Genomic DNA, 23274 nt, shown 5'->3' on the forward strand with positions numbered 1-23274 from the left:
AGCTCAATAGCTCAATTAGATAACAAGTTTGTTCTTAACAAGAGATTTAGTATTGCATCTCTCACTATTTCCATGCCGAATCAATGTACAAGTCACTTTCACAAATAACAATAAAAAATAAAGCTCCTACAAATTCGGAATCAGCTTAAATTCGGCAAAAACGTAAATTCGTACAAATTTGATGAAAAATTTGAATTTTTTTGGGAAAGCCATAATTAATTTAAATTTTAAAACATAGAGATTTGTGGCAATGTGTGATTGTGTATCATGTCAAGGTCACTTTGAGCATGTATCAAAGTAAAAATTTGCAAATATATATATGTAAAGTCTTGTTACTCCTATACAAAATTCTACAAATATTTGCAATTTAGATTATAAAAAATTAAAATAAAAGCTATCCAACAATACAAAAATTGGGTAAACATTGAAAATTTGGAGAATTTTACCGTTTTTATCATTTATTCAATTAAAAAATCGGTAATAAGTCAATTCAGATACTTTTTACCTTTTTACATTTTATTGAAAAGCAGAGATTTTTGTGACTATGGTTTACACTTTGGAAGGGACTTTTTTTTTCGATGAAACAGGCACATATTTATATATTACTCATAGAACCATAGGGCTGAGTTCAGCATCTAACATACAAGTCGGAAGAGTTCACATATTGTTCTGCTGGTTTACCCAAGTAGCCAATTGATGTGCATCCCCATTTGAATCTCTACTAATCCACCTAACCGTAGAATATTGTAAAGAGTTAAGGAGTTGTTTTACAGACTTTTGTAAAGCTAACAATGACCAAGGACATTCTGAACCATTCAGAGCCTTAATAACCTCTGCATTATCTCCTTCAAAGACAAAACTCTGCTCTGGCAAGGCACAAGTCAGTATGGACGCCACTTCTGCTGCAACCATCTCCGCCTCCATCGTGTCCTTTGCTATGAAGCTCCTAACTGCTGCTCCTACCACCTTCCCTTCATCATTTACTGCCAAGCATCCTGCTCCAGCACAGCCAGTTTCCCTGTAAAAAGAGGCATCAAATCTGACAGTGATACAATTGTTTGGTATAGGAGCTAAGAAAATATCATTTAAAGAGTTTGAGGTGGAGGGACTAGTTGCTTCATGTTGGTTTAGTTGTTTTTCTTGGAATGTTGTAAAGCATTTGTGCGCCTCCATGGAACACCTCCTTAGCAACCTTCCTTTGTTAACAGTTTTATGTTCAAACTTTGCTTCATTTCTCATGGTCCAGATCCCATGGAGAATGAAACAACTCAGTATACCAGCCTGAGCAATGTGTTCCTCAGAGCTATTTCTCATTAATAGGAATTGAAGAATCTTTTCTCTAATGCAGTCCTCTGAACTTGAATAGAGGCCCATAGCAAAAGCATACCACACCATTTTTAACCAGTTACAGCCAAAGAAGAGGTGTTGTTCAGATTCCAGAGTCATGTCACAAAACGGGCAGGCAAAGTCTCCTGTCATGCCTTTAGAGGCCAGAATTTCCCCAACTGGAAGAGCCCTCATGTAGAGCTTCCATAAGAACAAATGGATATAAGCAGGGAGTTTAGATTGCCAAATAAGGGTAACAATCTTGGGGTTAAAACTTGAAGACTGCCCACCCCCAGAGTCCTTTTTAAGGAACTTGTAGGCAGACTTGACAGTTAGAACCACCTTGGCATCCCCAGCCCATTTCATCTTGTCCCCCTGAGCTCTTATTGGTCTTATAATGACCTCCTGAATATTCTTGCTAATGAGTGGGTGGAATAGACTGTCCAACATGTCCACATTCCATCCCCCATCAGGCATAAAAAGATCCACTACATGAAGGTTTTCCAGTTGGGGGCATTCCACCCCTAATTCCTTTAAAGTAACAGGGGTATCCTCCTTACACAGCCAAGGATCATTAAGAATGGAAGTGGTGGTGCCATTCCCAATACTCCAAATCAGACCACCACAAATTTTAGAGAAAACTTTGTGTATACCCTTCCAGAAATAGGAAGCAGTATCAGGTGGTTTATCCACATCCCCAATCCAACTTTTTCCATAGATGCTAGATAGGGTTCTAGTCCAAAGTTATTCAAGATCAGTAGCTGCTTTCCATGGAAGTTTAGAAAGTATGGCTATATTCATATCCCTTGCTTTCCTCTAGCCCAACCCCCCAACTTTCTTGGGCTTACAAATGTGCTCCCACCCTATGGTGTGGACACTGTTAGACTTATATGATCCATTCCAGAAAAAATCCCTACAAGCTCTATCCAGCTTCTCACAAGACGTGCTGGTAGGGAGTAAATATGTTGCATAGCATAAAGGGGTGTAGCCTGAGCTACAGATTGGATTAAAGTTGCTCTCCCAGCTTGGGAGAACACCTTAGCTTTCCACCCCTTTATCTTGTTGTTTACTTTGTCCACCAAGTATTCAAAGTCCTTTGTCTTCTTTTGTGAAAGCATAATGGGCACACCCAGATATTTGTCCTTAGGTTCAAAGTTCTTCATCCTCCAGAATCTTTTATGTTTAAGTTTATTTCTAAACTTAACATTTCGACTAAATAAGATACTAGACTTGTCAAAATTTATCTTCTGTCCTGAAGCCTCACAGTACTCATTCAAGATGCATTTCAAATGACCACTTTCCTCCCTAGAAGCTTTAGAGAAAAGAATGAGGTCATATGCATATAGCAAATGGGTTATAGCAGGGGAATTCCTCCTTATTTTGATGCCATGTATGAGACCATCCTCTTCAGCCCTTGCTATCATTCTTGGCAGGGGCTTGAGACCATGACCTATAATGAACAAACTTGGAAGGGCGATTGAGAGGAGATCCCCAAAATGTTGCCTTAACCCTATCTAGGCTTTCATGTATGAATCATTTTATTTTTCATATGGGGGCTCCATTCAAGAGAACTTGGAAGGAGACAGTGGATAGACATTGCAAAACCAGCTGTCTCCATCTTTGACTGAACCCCAAATGTTCAAAGATCCCCTCAAAGAAAGACCATTCAACCTTATCATAGGCTTTGGCCATGTCCATCTTAAGGGCAATCCACCCCTCATTTTTATTTTTCATATGCTTTATATTGTGAAAGACCTCGCAGGCAAGACCAATGTTATCCCCTATACTTCTCCCCTTGATGAAGGCTCCTTGGAAGGGGGACACAATCTTATTAATGTAAAACTTTAATCTATTAGCCATAATCTTAGATATAATCTTGTAGCAAAAGTTACACAAGCTTATGGGTCTAAACTTGGACATGTGATCAGGATTAGAGACTTTTGGGATCAAAGCTATATGAGTTTCATTAAAGGTAGGATTAAGGAAGCCTGTGATAAAGAAGTCTTTCACAAAGGCTATGATACTACTTCCAACAGTATCCCAACACTTTTGAAAAAAGACTCCTTGGAACCCATCAGGTCCAGGAGCCTTTAAACTGCCCATGCTTTTTACCACATGCGAAATATCCTTATTAGATGGGACAATAGTGAGCAGATCATTCTCTCTGTCAGATATACATGGTTCAAAAGATCAAGAATCCTATTATTAGGTGTAGGATGATCAGTAGCAAAGATATCAATGAAATAATCATTAACAACTTTGCCAATGTCCTGCCTACCCTCTTGCCAGTACCCCTCATTGTTCTTGATCTTTTCAATTTTATTTTTTCTTCTACGTTATATAGTAGACAAGTGAAATAATCTAGTATTATTGCCCCCTTCCTTGATGTACTGGTTTGTAGATTTATGTTTCCAGAATAACTCTTCTTTATTGTATCAGTCAAAAAGCTTGGATTTAAGCTCTCGAGCTCTGTTGTGATTAACATCATTAAAAGGTCTCATCAAAACTTGTGCAAGGTTTTTTTGAGTTTTCTTGATGTTATAAGTGATATTCCCAAAAACATGTTTATTCAAACCTATAAGACTCTTTTTAGTAGCATGCAATCTAGAAATAACATTATAATCAGGGAGATCATGCATCACCGAATTCCAAGCATCATCAATGCAAGGTAAGCATGATTCATCATGCAGCCACATAGCAAAAAATCTAAATGGCTTTGGACCATTATCTACCTGTTTTTTCAACTGAATGTGCACGTATGTATTTTTATGCTATGTTGTTATCTTCATACCCTACCCTATGCTATCGGATGGGTAGACATAGTTCATAGTTGTGCCCAATGATGGTCGATGGTGTTGGAATCTTCATGTGTATTTCAAATACTTGTGTGTTGTTTAGTCCCACATTGATGAACCACCACTAGCAAGTGAGGTATTTGAGGTGAACCTCTAGCATAAGGGCGTGCCCTTAGGGTACAAAGGCTTTTGTGTTAGGAGGGAGGACTCACCCAAAACCACACACGCGCGCGCCCGCCCGCCCCGCACCGAACCGAGCCGAGTCGCGTCGTGTCGTGGGCTTGGGCTTGGGCTGTTAGACTAGTGGATAGTGGATCATCAATAGCCTAAACTTCTCCATCTATGATTCGATCATACCTCTATATAAACACTGCTGTGTTCATTAGAGAGATCGATCACAGAACAGAGAGAGAGGGCCTGAGAGAGATAGAACTTCAGGTGTCTTTGCTTTAGCTTTGTATCGACTAAGATAGAAGTCGTGCAAGCTCTTTGCTACTCTGAACAAATAAAACGAAGCGAGAACTTCGTCGCGGACTATCCCTTCATCTCACCATACCGAATCGAGAAGCGGATAAGTCTATCATTGCTTTCTTTATTCTCTTCTTCGCGCCCGCGAGAGAGAGAGTTATATTTTGCTGTTCTAGAGGGTAGTCTATTCTAGTGCAAAGTTAGACTGCTGTTAACCATTGAATCTGTGAGGAAGGCGCCACTTTGTTGCCTTTACGCACCATTGGGGGCGAAATCTTTCCTTGGGACGCCCTAATCCAGCGCCTTGGTTATTACGTTATTACGTCCTTGTCTTCTATTGTTTTCTTTTATCTGCATACAACAATCTTAAGGAAAGAACAAGATGTCTACACTGTTGACACCGCGCCGATCAAAGAAACTAATGCGAGTCATGGAAGTAACCGTCTATGAGATGATCTTTGCACCTCTCTTGAATGCTGCGCCATTTACCTAATGTGTCCAAGATTGAATCCTTCAACGGTTCACACTTCAAGAGATGGGAGAAAGGGTGTTCACAGCCCTAGATGTACTCAACTATGCAAAGTATCTCATCGATACAAAGTGGTGGAGGGTTCTAATGATTTGAAAGAAATCAAAGGCTGCTTGGCTCAATGGGAATAAGGTATGTCGTCATGCTATTTTGAGTACCTTGTCAATGAGATTTTTGATATTTATTGTTCAAATAAGAATGCACATGATATATGGGAGAGTTTGAACAAGAAATACATAATAGAGGATGTTGGTACTTTCGAGGAAATATGCTATTGGGAATTTTCTTAAGTTCCATATGAGAGAGGATAGAGATGTAGCGTCTCAAATCCATGATTTTCATGTGCTGATTAATGATTTGAAAACCGAGGGTATTAATTTACCCGAATCCTTTGTTCTTTGGATGTTTGATTGAGAAACTCCCGAAGTCTTGGAAACACTATAAAAAATAGTATGAAGCATAAAGCCAAGCCGGATGACTCTTGAGGATGTGATCATTCACATTCACATAGAGGAAAAGAACAAGACTTCGGGATGAGGTGTTGTCTAAGGAATTTCATTCTAAAGCCAATATCGTTGAAGGTAATCCCAAGCAAATCTAACAAAACCTCTAAGAAGCGGAAGTCCAACAAAAATAAAATTTCAAGGTCAAAGGCACTTCTTTTAAGCGAATTGGTGCGGCAATGGAAATTGTTATGTTTGTGGTAAACTGGACATAGGGCTTTTCGGTGCGGACACAAGAAAAGACACCGATGATCCTCCCAATGCTAATCTAGTTGAGGGAGATGATATTGTTTCTTCTTTGCGTGTCGTGTCACAAGTGTTCATAGCCACCGGGAAGAGGAGGCTGGGGTACTAGATTACGGTGCCACCCACCACGCGTCTGTGGTGATGTTGAAGCCTTCTCAGATTACATACTAGTGAAAGATGAAAAGGTCTATATGGGTGACTCTAGGTCGTTTCTGTTGAGGGAACAGGCAAGGTTCTTCCTGAAGTTAACCGGGAAAACCCTTTCACTTAGTAATGTTCTTCATGTTCACGAGATTCGCCGAGGAATCTGATTTCAATGTCCCTCTTGGGAAAATTTGGCGTCCAAGGTGACTTTTGAGAGTGACAAGTTTGTTCGACAAAGAATGAGGGTTTTGTTGGTAAAGGTTATTGTAATAGCGATTGGTCTTTTCATGTTGAATGTACTTGACAACATTATTATTAATAAGAATGAATGCATACGCTTATTTGCTTGACTCTTTTAATATATGACATGGTAGACTAGGACATGTGAATGTTCCAAGTATATATGAAAAGGATGAAAGCATGTGGTTTATTGTCTAATATTTCTGATTTTTCTAATGATAAATGTGAGATATGTCTTTGAGGCTAAAGCCCGAAGAAAACCACAATAGAAGCTGTGTCTAGAGATAAAACTGGATTACTAACTCTTATTCATACTGGTTTGGGTGAATTCAAGTACCATGTCTAGAGGGGAAGTTTTATTATATTACATTCATAGATGACTTCTCTAGGTACACCATGGTATATTTACTTAGACACAAGCATGAGGCGGGGTGAGATGTTTCTCAAGTACAAAGTGAAGTTGAAAACCGGCTTAAGCTGTAAGATTAAGAGACTTGGTCGATAGGGGTGGAGAATATGAGTCTAACCCCTTCGGGACTTTGTGACAAGAATGGCATTATTCATGAGACTACTCCACCATACTCTCACGAGTCTAATGGAGTAGCCGAACGGAAAAAAACAGAGAACACTAAAAGAGATGATGAATGCTATGCTTGTAAGTTACGGAGCTTCCACGAACTTGTGGGGGAAGCAATCCTATCTGCTTGCCATATCTGAGAATAGGATACCCAACAAGAAAACAGGGAATAAGACACCATATGAGTTATGGAAAGGTCATGTACCTACCGACATACTTAAAAATGTGGGGGTGTGTCTTGCTAAGGTTCTTGTGAGCGAACCTAAAAAGAGAAAATTGGGACCTAGAACTGTTGATTGTATGTTCATTGGTTATGCTCATAATAGTCTTTGCATATAGATTTTTAGTAGTAAAATCTGATAATAACCTTGTCGATGCTAACACTATTATAGAGAGTAAAAATGCTGATTTTTTGAGAATTTGTTTCCTTTGAAAATTGGCATTGAGAGGTTGGTAGCTCTTAGTGAACAACAATCAGCCGAGATCCTGAATTTTCTGAACAAGAAATTCGGAAGAGTAAAAAGAGACAGAAAATCCACCAATTTTGGTGATGACTTTTACATTTCTTCTTGATGATGATCTGTGACGTATAATGAGGCAATGGGTTCTCGAGATGCACCTTTACGGAAGGATGCTATACACTCGAGCTAGATTCGATTATAGCTAATCACACATGGGAGATAGTTGATCTACCTCACGGTGAAACCTATCACGTTACAAGTGGATCTTCAAAAGAAATTGAAACTAGATGGTTCCATTGAGAAATACAAGGCTCGACTTGTAGTCAAGGGATTCTCGAGAAAAAAGGCATTGACTATTTTGATACTTATGCTCCTGTAACTAGGATTTCTTCTATAAGAGTTCTAATGGCTCTAGCTGCTATTCATAATTTATTTATTCATCAAATGGATGTAAAAACTGCATTTTTGAATGGTGATCTTGATGAAGAAATATATATGATGCACTGACTGGCAGTCGATAGTACCGGGGAATGAGCATAAGGTATGCAAGTTAGTTAAGTCTTTATATGGGTTGAAACAAAGCCCAAAACAATGGCATGAAAAGTTTGACAGTGTCATGATGTCTAATGGATATCACATAAATGATGTTGATAAATGTATTTACTTTAAATCTTTTGATGTGAATACATATGTGATTATCTGTCTATATGTGGATGACATGTTAATCATGAGTCCTAGCCTTGATGTTGTGAGAAACACCAAGATGTTTTATCCTCCCAATTTGAAATGAAGGATTTGGGAGAAGTGATGTGATTCTTGGAATCAAAATCATCGAGAAAGCGATGATGGCTATACGCTTTCACAAGAGCATTATGTTGAGAAGTTATTGAAGAAGTTTAACTTTTTGATGTAATAGTCGCTGTGTCGACACCTTATGAGGCAAATAGTGAACTTCAGGAAAAATGCTCAACATGGTGTACTTCGATCTAGATATGCCCAAATTATTGGTAGTCTCATATACTTGATGAATTGCACTAGACGACATTGCTTATGCAGTTAGCGGGCTAAGCGGAGATACACTCATTGTCCTAGTCGGGAACATTGGAGTCGTTTAGAGATTAGCCAAGTACTTGAGAGGAACAATGAATTACGGCATAAGGTTTAGACAAACTCCACGTGATAGAGGGTTATTGTGATGCTTTGGATATCGATTCTCATGATATCAAGTCCACTAGTGGTTATATTTTCACCCTAGGTGGAGGTGCGATCGCTTGGAAATCTTCTAAGCGGACCTTGATAGCTCGTTCAACCATGGAGTCCGAGCTTATTGCTTTAGATAAAGCAAGTCTTGAAATTTGAGTGGCTTAGAAACCTCTTGGCGGATCTTCCTATTGGTACAAAACCGCCTCTCATTTGTACCTATGCATTGTATTTGTCGGGGCCTTGATAGCAAAGGCAAAAAGCAAATTGTATAATGGGAAAAGCGGGCATATTAAATGCGAGACTACGGTCTATAAAGCATTTCTTTGGAATCTGGAGTTGTGGCTCTAGATTATGTGAGGTCGAGTTAAATTTGGCGATCCTCGACAAAGCCACTTAACAAGAGACAAGTGGTTGATCGTCGAGGGGATGGGACTTTTGCCTTAGATAGAGGCGACATTGGAGCAACCCACCTATGTGATTGGAGATCCCATGAAGTAGGTTCAAAGGGAAAAACAAGTCACCTAGTCGCTCTGGTATGCTATTGTCTTTATTTGAGGCGTCCCTTTATGACTAGATAGCATTTTTGTATACTTTGTATAACTTGAATAGCAATGAGAACAGGATGAGTTATTTTACTCTTAATGGAATCCATAGTCCTTATTTTTATGAGATAGTGTATTTTAACTGCTATGTACACTTGATGGATATCCACCTACGTGAATGTAGAACTGGGTCGGTTCTTATGGGTATTGAGGCAAATACTCTAGAGCATTCACTTAACACAGGTAGCGCAAGGGCCAAAAAGCGCAACACCGCAGAACAGGCATATAATGAAAGAGCAATGTGGGTGCATGTCCTCTATTTTACTACAAGGGAATGTTGGTTCAAAGATTTTTTAATCCACCACTTTCACGTATTATAAGACATGTTACCCTATGGTAGTTCAAGCACGAAAAGCACCGATATCTTATGCATTGTTTTTCGATTCTCTCGGCATTTCGTTAACCCGTTTTTTTTTGTAATATCCTATTCCAAAATAGTGGGGACTATAAGTATTTTGAAATAGTGGGGATTGTTGGAATCTTCATGTGTATTTCAAATACTTGTGTGTTGTTTAGTCCCACGTTGATGAACCACCACTAGCAAGTGAGGTATTTGAGGTGAACCTCTAGCATAAAGGCGTGCCCTTAGGGTACAAAGGCTTTTGTGTTAGGAGGAGGACTCACCCAAAACCACACGCATCCGCCCCTCCCGCCCGAACCGACCGAGCCGAAGTCGGCGTGGTCGTGGGCTTGGGCTTGGGCTTGAAACATTAGACTAGTGGGTAGTGGATAGTGGATCATCAATAGCCTAAACTTCTCCATCTATGATTCGATCATACCTCTATATAAACAACTGCTGTGTTCATTAGAGAGATCGATCCTGAAGCAGAGAGAGAGAGAGAGGGAGAGAGAGATAGATAGAAGTGCAAGCCGCCGCTACTCTGAAAGCGAGAACTTCGTGCGGACTATCCCTTCATCTCACCATACCCGAATCGAGAAACGGATAAGTCTATCATTGCTTTCTTTATTCTCTTCTTCGCCGGCCCGCTTGAGAGAGTTATATTCTTTGTTCTAGAGGGTAGTCTATTCTAGTGCAAAGTTAGGGCTGCTGTTAACCATTGAATCTGTGAGGAAAGGCATGCTGTTGCCTTTACGCACCATTGGAAGGGCGAAATCTTTCCTTAAGGACAGCCTAATCCGCGCCTTGGTTATTACCTGTTATTCTGTCCTTGTCTTCTATTGTTTTCTTTTATCTGCATACAACAGATGGCGGTTCTGAATACAAATAACTTTGTACTCATTAAGTAGCCAAACCAAAGCCAAAAGCAGCAAAATTGATATCAGTATACAATTATCACGAGGAGCTCAGTGTGGTCAGCAGTGACATGATTGTAGTATAGAGTACAACGTACTTCATTGTCCAGCTATGATCACGATCTTCTTCTTCTTCTTGATCATCTCCTACTTGAGCGTCTCACCTTGTTATTGACATGGTGGGTTTTCTTTATTCTCACAGAAATTTAAGTATAGGAAGAACAAACGAGAAATGAGCAACTGACAAGTTGTTCATATTGCTTTCATGATATTTTCGTTAGTGTTGAGAAAGATTGCAAGAGATTTGGTTGACAGAGGTAAGGAGGTTTCAAAGTATTAAGTACTCCTTTCTATGGTAGTTGTGTTCTTTGTTCAGAAGAGAAATAAACGGAGAAGCCTTTGGGAGAGTGAAAATAGAGGGGTATTTACATTGTTAGCCATAAATGTTTTTTTTAGTGTATCAAGTCGTTTGGAGGGTATTATTGGCAAAATTAGTGGCAGTGGAAAAAAAAAAAGGATAAAAGCCATGGATTTTTTGAGTGACTAACTAATGGTTTTCTTTATGTCATGAATGTCTAACATTGCCAAATCACTCACAATTTTCATTCACTTGTCGTTTTTTTGGCCATCATTTTTATTCAGAATCATCTTCAGCTTTTTTGGTATTATGGCTCTGACCAAAGGAGCTAACTTTCGATTTCGATGAACGTTTCCATAATATCAGGGTTAATGAGTAGAACTAGCTCAATAGCTCAATTAGATAACAAGTTTGTTCTTAACAAGAGATTTAGTATTGCATCTCTCACTATTTCCATGCCGAATCAATGTACAAGTCACTTTCACAAATAGCAATAAAAAATAAAACTCGTTCACACCATAGTCACAAATTTGGAATCCAGCGTAAATTCGGCAAAAACATAAATTCGATGAAAATTTTGAATTTTTTGGAAAACCATAATTAATTTAAAATTTAAAACATAGAGATTTGTGGCAATGTGTGATTGTGTATCATGTCAATGTCAAAATTTGCAAATATATATATAAAGTCTTGTTACTCCTATACAAAATTCCACAAATATTTGCAATTTAGATTATAAAAAATTAAAATAAAAGCTATCCAACAATATAAAAATTGGGTAAACATCAAAAATTTGGAGACTTTTACCGTTTTTATCGTTTATTCATTTAAAAAATTGGTAATAAATCAATTCGGATACTTTTTACCTTTTTACATTTTATTGAAAAGTAGAGATTTTTGTGACTATGGTTTACACTTTGGAAAGGACATGGGAACAAGATGGAATACATCAATGAAAACAGAAGTACAACAAAACCATAGAACACCTGCTCTTACATCTATACAGTTCGTCGATTACCATTGTGTACTTAACGCGGCAGAGGGATATCAGCCAAGTCGTCTCTGTAAGGAACATGATCAACACCATCAGCTGAATCAAGCCCGTTTTCCATTTTGTTTTGGGCATTAGGATCTAATTTCGATGGATCTATATATGTCACAATTTTGTCTTTACGCACGGTCAAGTAAATAACTGACAGGATGTATATTGCCATCACAGGGAAGACAATGATCCCAATGAAGACATTAGCTACTTTGGGAAGATTGTTGTGTATTAGCCAATCAATAAAGCCTGTGCTCAAGTAGTAGATGTTGATGCCAATGATTAAAAACCCCAAAATCCAAGAGATCACAATGACCTGAATTCACATAAGATTAACTCAAGTTAGTGAAATATATAATGTTTTTGAATAACACAATGATCCCTACCCACCAGCTACTTATAGAGTTACACTTGTTCATTTAAAAGTCGTTTACTGTAGAGATTCTTATAAAGTATAATCAACTTTAAATGAGTTAAACTCACATATATGGAATTTTTGTGAGGACCCATCTTGGTAGCACCGCTGCTGAATTTGAGGAGAGGGATGAGAGCAAACGGCAGCTCAAAGGAGAGTATCATCTGAAATACCAGTAATAGGTTAGTAAACATATACTTCAAACATTTTGTAATGTTAGTGACGTTAAGGACGTTGAAGACTAATAATCAGTGTTGGAACTTGGAAGTATGAGTCATAAAGTTGCGGCACATTTTATTCTGCTTAATAAGCATGCCAAAATAGTGTTGCTTCAGCTTATATCTGTTTGAAGCAGTCTCTGACTTTATGTGAATATCTCAACATGTAGTTGATAAGATTTATTCCATATGGAAAGTTATGTCACATACTAATCTGAGAACTTCACTTATGTGTCCTTCACACCTTTTTACATGCTTTTACCATGCTAATAGTATATATACAACAAGAAGAGAGAAACCATATCATCAACAGTCACAACTCAGCAACACAAATTTAATAACAAGAATAGGATGCTAACCGAAGCTATGATGATAAGCCGGCCAGCTCCAGAAGAGCCACCAATAATGGCTACAATGAGGCTGGGAGTAATTGCAATGCAACGGGTCATCAGGTTTCTCATCCATGTCTTCATTTTAAGGTCCAAAAATCCCTGTCAGGAAAGAAAGACGTGACAAAGAATGTGAATAACCAAACTTAAAATCAAACAAGTTTAACAGTTAGACAATAAAAACAAATCAAACATCAAGCTAGTTTGTCCTCTCGACCTGCATTATGTATTGGCCTGCATAAGTACCCGTAATGGTGGAACTCTGTCCTGAAGCCAATAAAGCTATGGCATAAAAGGTTGAACTTGATTTTCCCAATACATTCTGTAAATGAAGGAGTAGTTTACGTTAAGGGAAAAAGATAATATACATCCTTTATTGTTCCAAAAACCTATAGACACGATACTATTAAATATAATCCAACCTGTAGTAAGAACGAAGCCGAATTGAGAGTAAGATCACTGCATCTTTGGGTGTCATCTTTGCTGAGGTCACTAGCAGAACAGACGGTACCAGAGACTGCTATTACCGCAACATTTATCAAGAATGCAACAAACAGAGCAAATCCACTTTCTATGAGGAAATATTTGCATGCATTCTGGAAACAAGGGGGTCACATTTAGTCATATACTAAAGAGAATGACATGCCTCCAACAATATACTTGGTAAATGCGTTGCTCTACTACATATCGAATGACAATATCATATTAATACAACCACCATAAAACTACAAAAAGGGCTAATAGACAGGTCATATGATCCCAAAAATTAGGAAGCATAAAAACTAACAAGCTATAGACAAAGTTTTCCCCTGAAAATTATTTTATTTTGCAAGTAGTAGTGGATAAAGATGTTTGGGTTTTCTATCAAATGTCCTGTTTGCTTACGTTGATTCCTTGGACAGATGAAGGTATCTTTCTCGATAGCACCAGAGCAGAGTGAAGGAAGAGATTATGCCTGTTGAAAGAAAAGAAATACAAATGTATGACTTCAACTGTTCCCCATTATTAAATAGTTAATGAATAAAAAATATGATATAAGTGAAAAAAATGACGGGTTCATACGGCATAACAAGTGCACCCAATAGGGCAATGGCATCACCGGTTGCTCCATGGCCACTAAGTTTGGGGATGAACATTCCCTTTAAGAGATCTGATGCAGGGGGTTTCACATAGCTCATTTCTCCAAAATAACAACCAGCCATCACAAATACCAGAATTGCTATTAATAATTCCAGCTTTCGGACCTGAAGCAAGAATAGTACAACAAATGAAGTTTATTCTAATCTCAAAATCATAATATGTTCATGACATAGATTTCATGACTACTCTACAGTATACACAGAACTAGTACATGACTATTATTTCTTACTAAGAGTATGGTATTTTTTTGAGTTCATTAAGTTATATGGTTAAGGTATCATCAACAGAAATGAAATCATCAAACAATATTGACTTCCATACATTTTTGAAAATCTGACAATAATAGACACACACAAATATTCAATTGAATGAATGCGTCAGCTACTGGTTGCCACTAGTCCATTAAGCAGTAGTCAATGGTTCATTTACAATACCATGGAATGGGCCAGCAATCGTTTTTGTACTTAATGTGCTCATTGATATTATTTTATTTTTCCTGTTTAGAATATACCTGCACAAACGTAGGCACCTTCAACAGACTGAAGTTTATATACAAAAAGGATATACGATTTTGCAGATTAAAATAATTAAGTCAGCTGTACTTAAATTATCTGAATAGACTGGATTCCTAACAGATCAGAGCCACCTCATTGATCTGATTTTCAGAAAACAATGTTAGATTTAACACTAATATTCTAAATTATAACAACCGATCAGATGGATCTAAAGCTGATACTGACGTATTTTTTCTTTTAAATTTTATTTTAATAGTAAAGTACTTCCTGGTACACAACTGCCCACCTCATTGATCTGATTTTCAGAAAATAATGTTAGATTTGACATTAATATTCTAAATTATAACAACCGATCGGATGGATCTAAAGCTGACACTGAAGTATTTTTTCTTTTAAATTTTATTTTAATAGTAAAGTACTTCCTGGTACACAACTGTTTATTATTTAACACTAGTGAGTTTTTGGTTTGTTTTTTTTTTTTCATCTCTCAAATTAATACTAGTTATTTACTGTCACTAACAGAAGTTTGAAATTGTGGCTGCTTTAAACTTTTGCAATCACGGTATGCTGTCATTGTAGCAACTAACAAGGGTCACATACTTAACAAAGTGATCACACTTTGTCTATGTAGTCATATTGTCATACAGAGCATGATAATGTGCAAATTGTACAGTAATATTATTATCGTCCCACCTTCCCCTTTTTTCATCACTAAAAATAATTATTTGTAAAAACATGATGGGAATAGTTTATTTTAATTCGTTCATTTATGCTTACAAGCCAAAGACAACATGAAGCATCTCACCATAGAAACTTGGACAAATTCTCACCGATATTATCAAATAGCTATAGTGTACATCCTTCCAGATGTCTCCTCTTTTACAATTTGAGTTAGTTAGTGTTACTCCCCACTAGATGGTCAATTAGGATCTTTCCAAATACACACAAAAAAAACACGGTAAACTCAAGTTGACTTTTTTTTTTGTTTGTATTTGGAGGAAGATCCTAATTTTCCCAATAAGAGGAAAATCCTAATTGGCTCATCTAGTGTGGGGGAGAGGTAATACTAGTTAACCCTCCTTACAATTCTATTTGTTCCCATATCAAGAAGAGCAAATTTGACAGTTCACTCTTAACCAGGGATGGAGCAAGGGATCTGAGTTTGGGGAGGCAGTAGATTACGGAAAAAAATTGGTGGGGCAGACCCTAGTAGATTTAAGCATTTCTTACCTAATCTTAATTAATTCTACTATTTGGGGGTGCTCTTAACAACAATGCAATTGAAAATATGAAAGTCATATAAGGTCCAAAATATCTTGATGAAGTTCCAAATGTACCCCGTATCTTTGCAGGCCAAGGAGTAACAAAGTACTGAATCCAGTCATCAGAACACCAGCCCATACTGGGATGTGAAACAGTATATTCAGTGCAAATGCCGTCCCAATCACTACCACAAGATATACAATCAAGAAATCAGTTTTTTTTTTTTTTTTTTTGCCATTAACATGTAATTATGCAAGAAAAACAAATAAAACATTTTACCTTCGGGAATATCGGCAGCAATAACAGCAACCTCTGCTAGTAACCACAAGCAGTACTTCACAAGTATTGGGTACTCCGCTTTGCATAACTCCGCTAAATGCTTGCCTACAAGAGTAAAGATAAATAAAAAAAAAAAAAAAAAAAAAAAAATTAAAATTGATATTGTGGGCGGTTAGATCATGTGCAAGTCATAGTAGCACAAAGGAAAATGAGGCCAATAAAGACATCAACCCAGGATGATGGGCTTGAAGATGCTAGCCTTGGTGGAAGAGATTAATTTAGGCCATATATCATAATTCAACAACTTAGAACCTACGCAAAGATAATGATAATTGTGAATATTCTATTGGATCTTTCCATCACACATAAAAACTTTGTCACTAGCATTATTCTTAATTACTATCAATCGCTTGTACGATCACAATATTATCACCATTTGCTAGCTCTTTATGTAAATTATTATACTTTATGAAGAATTTGTTCACAAAAGATATTTTATAATATGTGAATGAAGGAATTGGATTCATGCAGCAAACCTCATATAGTGGGAATACCTTAAAGTTACTACTATTTAGATTGAGATTGAAAATGAAAAAGAATGGTTGAAATGGTTCTGGTCTTACCAGTTGATACGCCTAGATTCGCGGCTAAGGATTGGATTATGAGAGCAAATATCAATCCAATGAGAATCACCCATAGTAACTATTAATTACCAAAAAAAAAATGTCAGCAAATTAATATCGATCACTGTAGATTATGCAATTCATATAATTGAATTTCTAACTCTCATAATGTGAAGAAACCAAGACATATTGGTCGTCTACCTCATATCTATGATTTGCTCCAGCTTGCAAATCAGTTTCCACTGCCTCAAAAACCAATAATTAGAATCATAAAGTGGAAAATGATGAACAATATTACTATGAACACACTACAATGTGACTTACAGTTGCCTGGGTCCAGATAAGCTAAGGAGACTAAGAAGCCTGGCCCAACATGAGAAAGAAAATTTCTCCACCCAGGTCTCTGTACACAACAGAACCAAACCATTAGTAAGAACTAAGAAGTGATATAAAATTCAGTAAAAAAAGGAAAAAGGTATGAAGTTGTGAACATATAATGCACCTGATCATCATCTTGATGAATAGTGGATGGCGTGTTCTTGATTTCTACGTCTAAAGAAGCAATACGTCTACTTCCAATTGCTTCTTGTGGCTGCAGCTGGCTTCCCATCTCTCTAGTCTATTACACCACTTTCTTGCTGGTATGTTGCAAACTCTTTATCCTTGCTACTTCCAATGGATGCACTCCTCCTTTTATAGACAACTAGCATGTCAACAAAGTGGTGCGAACAATATGTAACCTTCTTTGATTGATATTAATAAAATTCTTTACCAATCAAAAAAACAAAGTGGTGCGAACCACCCCTCCATCACTCTCAAGTCTCAACCCTTCTTTGTTTACACTCACTAGTACAAAACAAGGGTCCTTTTCTAGAACTTTAAGAAAAAACTAGATAACAACATCAAATATAAACTCCAGACTCCAGAGACTAGAAATGAGATTGAGATATAACTGCTGTGGGACTTTGGGTTGACCTCTAAATAAGGTTCTCTGGGATTTTTCATGCAATGGGTCCAACTGTACGTTGCTCATGGATTCTATATAGGTAACTTTAGATGATGACCAAGCATTTGTCTTCATGTAAAAAGATGTTATAGGCAAATGGCGAAAAATGGCATTTTCCATGCCAGATGCCACCTGGTATTAGCATAAAACAAATGACCATTGAGATACGTAGAGAGAAAAAAATGTCAAAGTTAATTGGTTACCGGCCATGGTCCATGCTGCATTTCCTTGTCTCTATCTCTCTTGTTTTACAATCATCGATCTGATCTTCGAGTAAACATGTGTTTTTCTTCTTTACATCCTATTTCTCCCTCTCATTTATTGATTTCCAAATTAGGAAATATATGTTAGGTATGTTATATATCTTCATTTATTCTTCTTCAACAGGTACAAGAAGTTATCAGCCAACATCTTAAAGTCGAGCAGAAGTGCTGATTTCAATGCAAAATTGGCATGCATGTGCACTTAAAATCACCAACTGAGTAACTCTGACCGTACAGTGTGGGGGCATTTTCTTGGATGACACAGACCTACAATTCTACAAACCAAAAGTCATAGTTTTCACTTTTGCCCCATATAAGTTTGAATTCCAACAATTACTAGACATCCTATTTAGGAAAAACTAAAAAACCTATGGATGAGAATTAGTGCGTGAAGAATTGAAAAAGCATTATTATTATTCTTGATATCTTGGGTGCACAAGTGTCCATGTGCTGCATAAAATGTTTGTCATGGTGGCAAGTGTGCTGCCTTTACAAAGGGGTGAACAAATCTTCGATCAGAATTACAAAAAAAAAAAAAAAAAAAATGAAATATTTAGAGAGTCGTCAAAGAAAAAATCTCAACCAACATAAACAACTTGCAACCTCTCCCAGGAAAAAAGGAATACACAACCAATTGACCTAGAATATCTTGTATAGAATAAAGAATTACAAATTTTATGAAACTGAAACCAGTGTTTCACCAATATTCCCATTTCATATACTTTCAAGTTTTAAAAATAACTTTTTTGGAAGGTCACCAAGTTTTACCGGTAATTTGTACTTTTCGATGAAACTGATTTCCAGAAATCAAATATTATTGCACATGAACAAGTTTTATTATATTAAAATGAGACATGATACTTTCTCCAAACTCCAAAGGGCAATGCAAAAACGTTTAAAAATAAGATAACGAGTCAAATGAGGTTGGATTGAGGACTGAAATTGCAAAATGGATGAAATGCCAATCAACTATAGGCTTAAAGACAAATAATGTTGAAGGTACGAATCTTGGTTTATGTCTCCAAAATATGGATATTTTTTTTTGGGTCCCTTCTTTTTTCGGTAACTCCAAAATATGGATATTTGGCAGTTATAATTGTTCTGCGATCTAACTTTATTTATTTGGTCTATAGGCGAGTCTAAAACTCTATACCAAAGATTAACTTAAAAAATTAAGTCAGTGTCTAAAGACCAAACTGACTTAAGAATCAATAATGAACAAATTTCGCAAACAATAACTGTCATCTTAGGATTTTTGGACTGATGATTAGCAAAAAAACAAAAAAAGGATTTTTGGACTGATTAGTACAATGATAAACCTAAATGTAGGATTTGATGATGAATAAAGGATTTTTGGACTGATTAGTACAATGATTGAACCTAAATGGTAGGATTTAAATGATGAACTTAAAACTGCAGGGTGACCCATGCCACATTTATCATGAAAATATATAATATTCCCAATTGTTGTATTTCGAAGGTCAAATTAACAAATCAAAAGTCTACCCACAAATTTCCTTATAAGAAATATATAGCTTCTGACATTAGTTTACTTCATGACAATCAGTCTGGACTCCAGAGGAGTGGGGAGGATCTCTGTTCATGATCTTAAAAACTCCTAATACGCTTATAAATTATGTAAACATTACTTCTCCAAAGTCCAAGAACTTAAAATAGATCAAACTATACATCTTTAGATTACGACCTTTGTATGAATGTATCAAATATGTTGCCAACTTCATGGAATTTCATCTAACACTGATGTTGATAGTTTGCAGGTTTAAGTGGTTTAACTAACGGGGAATTAAACAATATGGCGTGTGTTCATCGTGTGCATGCTGAACTTAAGCACAAGCTAGGCTATACATTATACACACAATTTAGGAAGAGAAATGGTTAAATGAGATAGGTTGGTTTGAGACTTTGAGCTGGGTCCTATAAAAACATATCTAGCCATGTTTAACTGTTACTCGCACGGACCAAACAGCCCTCTTTGTCCCCAACCAAGCAAACAACTGATCGAAGGAGTAAATCAGTCAGTTTTTTTTTTTTTTTGCTGGGTAATAAATCAGTCGGTCAGTCACCAAACACGTCAGAACTTACCAATTATAAGTTTCATATTACATTGGCAAAGTTTTACCATACTACCTCCTTGTGAAGGAATCAAAGATACATCATCTCTACTGAAACCATTTGATTTGGCCATAAAAAAAAAATAGTTTGAATATATATAGTTCTAATTCAAAATTAAGTTAGGTGTTTACCAAGCATAGGTATACCCGTGGTGTCAAATGGGCCAGGCCGAGCCAAGCTGGCCCGGCTCTCAAACAATGAAGCCCTCATGTTTTGAGGGTTGGGCCAGCCCTACCCTCATTTACCTCGAGGGTCGGGTCAGGTCGAGCCAATGCTTAAATCTCTAAATCTTTACCCGCCCCTCAACCCTCTCGAGAGGGCTTGAGGGACTAGGGATGTCCAAACGGGTACCCGACCTAGCCCAAACCCAACTTTTTGGGTTTTGAACGGGTATCGGGTTACCCAAATTCGGCCCGGTTTTCAATGGGTTGGGTTTGGAGTCGGGTATTTTGTTGAGAAATGTGACCAAACCCTAATCTAACTCTATATTTTGGGTACCCATTGAGCTCGATTTCAGATAGGATAAAGTCTGGTATAAATGAAGAAAGAAGACAATAAGAAACTTTATTTGAAATATATATATCTACATTTTATTCCTTCTTTGGCTATCCACCAATCTTTCAAACAAAATAAAATTTTTAATGAACTTAGAAGTAATTATCACTCGGACATAATTATTTGATATGATTTAAAAATAGATGGACTCGGAATAAACTATAGACACATTACTCGGAATGAACTATAGACACATGATCCATGCAATTACTAAAAAAATTGGAAATCCCGACATAAATTTTTTCATAATCCAATATATTAAATAACTCATCATTATAAACATGAATGAAATCATAATCCAAATATTTATCTAACTCATTTTTATATGAGATTAGTAGTATGCAATTGAAACCGGATTTGGGGTTTGATTTCGGTCCGGGTTCGATTTCAGGTTTTTTAGCCCTTTTAATGGGTTTAGGGCTAAATTATCGGGGCGGGCTCGGGTCGGTCCGGGTTTAGAAAGTGTGACCAAATCCTATCCTATGTATTTCGGTTAGGGGGTTCGGGTTCGGGTAGGATTCGGTGCGGGTATTTTGTTTGGATTTTGTTCGGGTTTTGGGCGGGTTTTGGGCAAGATGGACATCCCTACATTATACATTTGATTTACAAAATAAATTTATAAACATTAGTTAAAAATGATAAAATCGAATGCACTTCACAATTAAACCTTCAAACTACTAAAAAAATCTGTTAAAGTTGTATTAGTCAATTAAGATCAGTTAAATTCATTTCATAAAATATTATAATGAAATTAAAAAGTTGACAAACTTAATAGATAAACGTTCTTTTAAGTGATTTTAGCATATTAATGCTAAACTAAAATATATTATAAAATATAAAAAATTATTAAAATATATGTAATAAATGTTGATGGCCTAATGAGAGTCGGGCTTAAAGGAGGGCTTAAGTTTCAAAGTTTAGGCCCTTATCCTCCCCTCAAAAGCTTGAGGGCCGGATAAGTCCAGCCTACGAATGTGTGAGGGCCTCATTTTGAGGGCTTTTTCGACCCATAGGCCGGGTTGGGGTGGGCGGGTTGAGGCCCATTTTGACACCGCCGTATACATCGTCAACCTAATTTTAAGTTAAGTTGGGGATGGTTATATAAACTCCACTAAAACGAACTCCAAATAAACTCCACCACTTAACTCAATGAACTAGAAGCTGATTTTTGGTGGAAATGTTTTTCACACAATAGAGATTATTCTCACAAAAAATCAGCTCATTTGAAGATGTACAACCTCATCAAAAATCATTTAGAAAGTTATGAAATTATCCAACGGTCTAGATTTTTTTTATTTCGATACAATTTTTGACAAGGTTAGACATATTCAATTGAGCTGATTTTTGGTGGGGGTGTTCTCCATCATGAGATGTACACATCCACAAAAAATTAGTCCTCAGTTCATTTTGTAAGTTCATTTTTATGAATGGAGTAACTTTGGAGTCGCTATAAGGTGGAGTTCATATAACCATCCCCTTTAAGTTTTTAACAATTCAACATCTTCAACACATAATGAATTACTGATTACTGAGCAGTGAGCGCATACATGATCATGAACCTGGGTAATGGTCAGTTGGACTCTAGAACCCCAAAAAAAAAAACAAGATATAAAATTAGTTTTTTTTTTTTTTTTAGATAGATATATAATCAGTTTGGGCATATGTTAGTCTACTGTACAACAAGCCCAAGTCCAAATAGATTTTGGCTTAAAAAATTTCCTCAAATTGTTTTCCACAAATCAAACAGACCTAATAAAAGGAAAAATAAAATATCTTCTGAGAATAAAAAAAATGGCCTCGTTCACACTCCCTTCTCCCGCATGGCAACTCAAAACAACTTCCTTCTCTTCTCTTTCCATATCCATAAACACCCAAACCTCACTATCTACCAAACTTAACACCAACAAGACTAGTAGCCTACACTTTTCATGTTTCAGTGCAGCTAAGCAACGGCACAGTGAGTGTCCAGTAAAGAAGCATAGAAGTAGTATTGCTGATGATGTAAGCAAATTTCTTGTGCTTCAATTGTGGATGCAGCTTATCAAACATTATTCGTTTCTAATAACAGCACCATACTTGTCCTTCTCATTTTTCAATTGATTGTGTTTGTAAGATCTCTTGGAGGACCTTGCTGTAGTAAGCCATAGGTGGTAAGGTTTTCTTTCCTTTTCACATCTCCACATCAAAGAATAGACTGGCTTCTAATCATATTTTTTTTTCTCTACCAATCTTGCAGGAAGAGGAAGCTGCTCTTCTCGAGTCATTTTTAGAGGAACAATAGCTATCATTGGCTTATTCGTTTAGAGATGCTAGCTTGATTTCACAAGAAAGCTAGCACACCTTGTAACTGTAGCTCTGTGTAACAATTTAACTTCTGTATATAATATATTTTGTTTTCAATGTCCACTGATTCTTTAAACGGAGTTTGAATCCATGCATCTAAATGAGTGGAGAAATTCGTAGAATATGTATTTGCCAAAATATAAAATGGAAGAACTATATTATGTAATTATGTTCAAAGAATTACCAAAAATCAGATTTACGAATCCTAAAACCTTGAAAGTAAGCATTTCAAGAGAAAGCGACAAACAAATCTGGGCCTTCTGGGGACTCTGCAGGGGGACAAAAAATTATGCAGCAACAACAATCTCCAAACGTTCAACGCTCACAAGTTTCTTACATAACTCGTACTCTCGTAGTCTCGTACAAAGAGCCCTTATGTAATAA

At 36.8% G+C, this 23274-nt stretch overlaps 2 protein-coding genes and 1 long non-coding RNA gene across 3 annotated transcripts; 1 reads left to right on the forward strand and 2 right to left on the reverse strand.

The window, feature by feature from the left end:
• Window positions 1–657: 657 nt before the first annotated feature.
• Window positions 658–2750, reverse strand: LOC147501191 (uncharacterized). The gene is made up of 2 exons (XM_086603744.1): window positions 2557–2750; window positions 658–2059 (listed from the first exon to the last, which is right to left on the reverse strand). Exons 1-2 carry the CDS (start codon window positions 2748–2750, stop codon window positions 658–660), a joined length of 1596 nt encoding a protein of 531 aa, XP_086459870.1.
• Window positions 2751–11498: 8748 nt separating this feature from the next.
• On the reverse strand, window positions 11499–17562 carry LOC147501192 (metal transporter Nramp7.2-like). Its single transcript, XM_086606221.1, has 13 exons — window positions 17093–17562; window positions 16915–16993; window positions 16792–16832; window positions 16591–16669; window positions 15968–16072; window positions 15763–15872; window positions 13833–14014; window positions 13656–13725; window positions 13193–13366; window positions 12988–13092; window positions 12741–12872; window positions 12232–12327; window positions 11499–12064 (listed from the first exon to the last, which is right to left on the reverse strand). The coding sequence occupies exons 1-13, from the start codon at window positions 17198–17200 to the stop codon at window positions 11735–11737; spliced, it is 1611 nt and encodes a 536-aa protein (XP_086462347.1). The 5' UTR covers window positions 17201–17562; the 3' UTR covers window positions 11499–11734.
• Window positions 17563–22222: 4660 nt separating this feature from the next.
• LOC147501193 (uncharacterized) lies at window positions 22223–22977 on the forward strand. The gene is made up of 2 exons (XR_015221253.1): window positions 22223–22697; window positions 22784–22977. It is a non-coding gene; the product is annotated as an uncharacterized LOC147501193 (long non-coding RNA).
• Window positions 22978–23274: the final 297 nt, after the last annotated feature.

This window comes from Coptis chinensis, chromosome 4 (genome assembly GCF_015680905.1).
Source record: "Coptis chinensis isolate HL-2020 chromosome 4, ASM1568090v1, whole genome shotgun sequence".
Classification (NCBI taxonomy): domain Eukaryota; kingdom Viridiplantae; phylum Streptophyta; class Magnoliopsida; order Ranunculales; family Ranunculaceae; genus Coptis; species Coptis chinensis.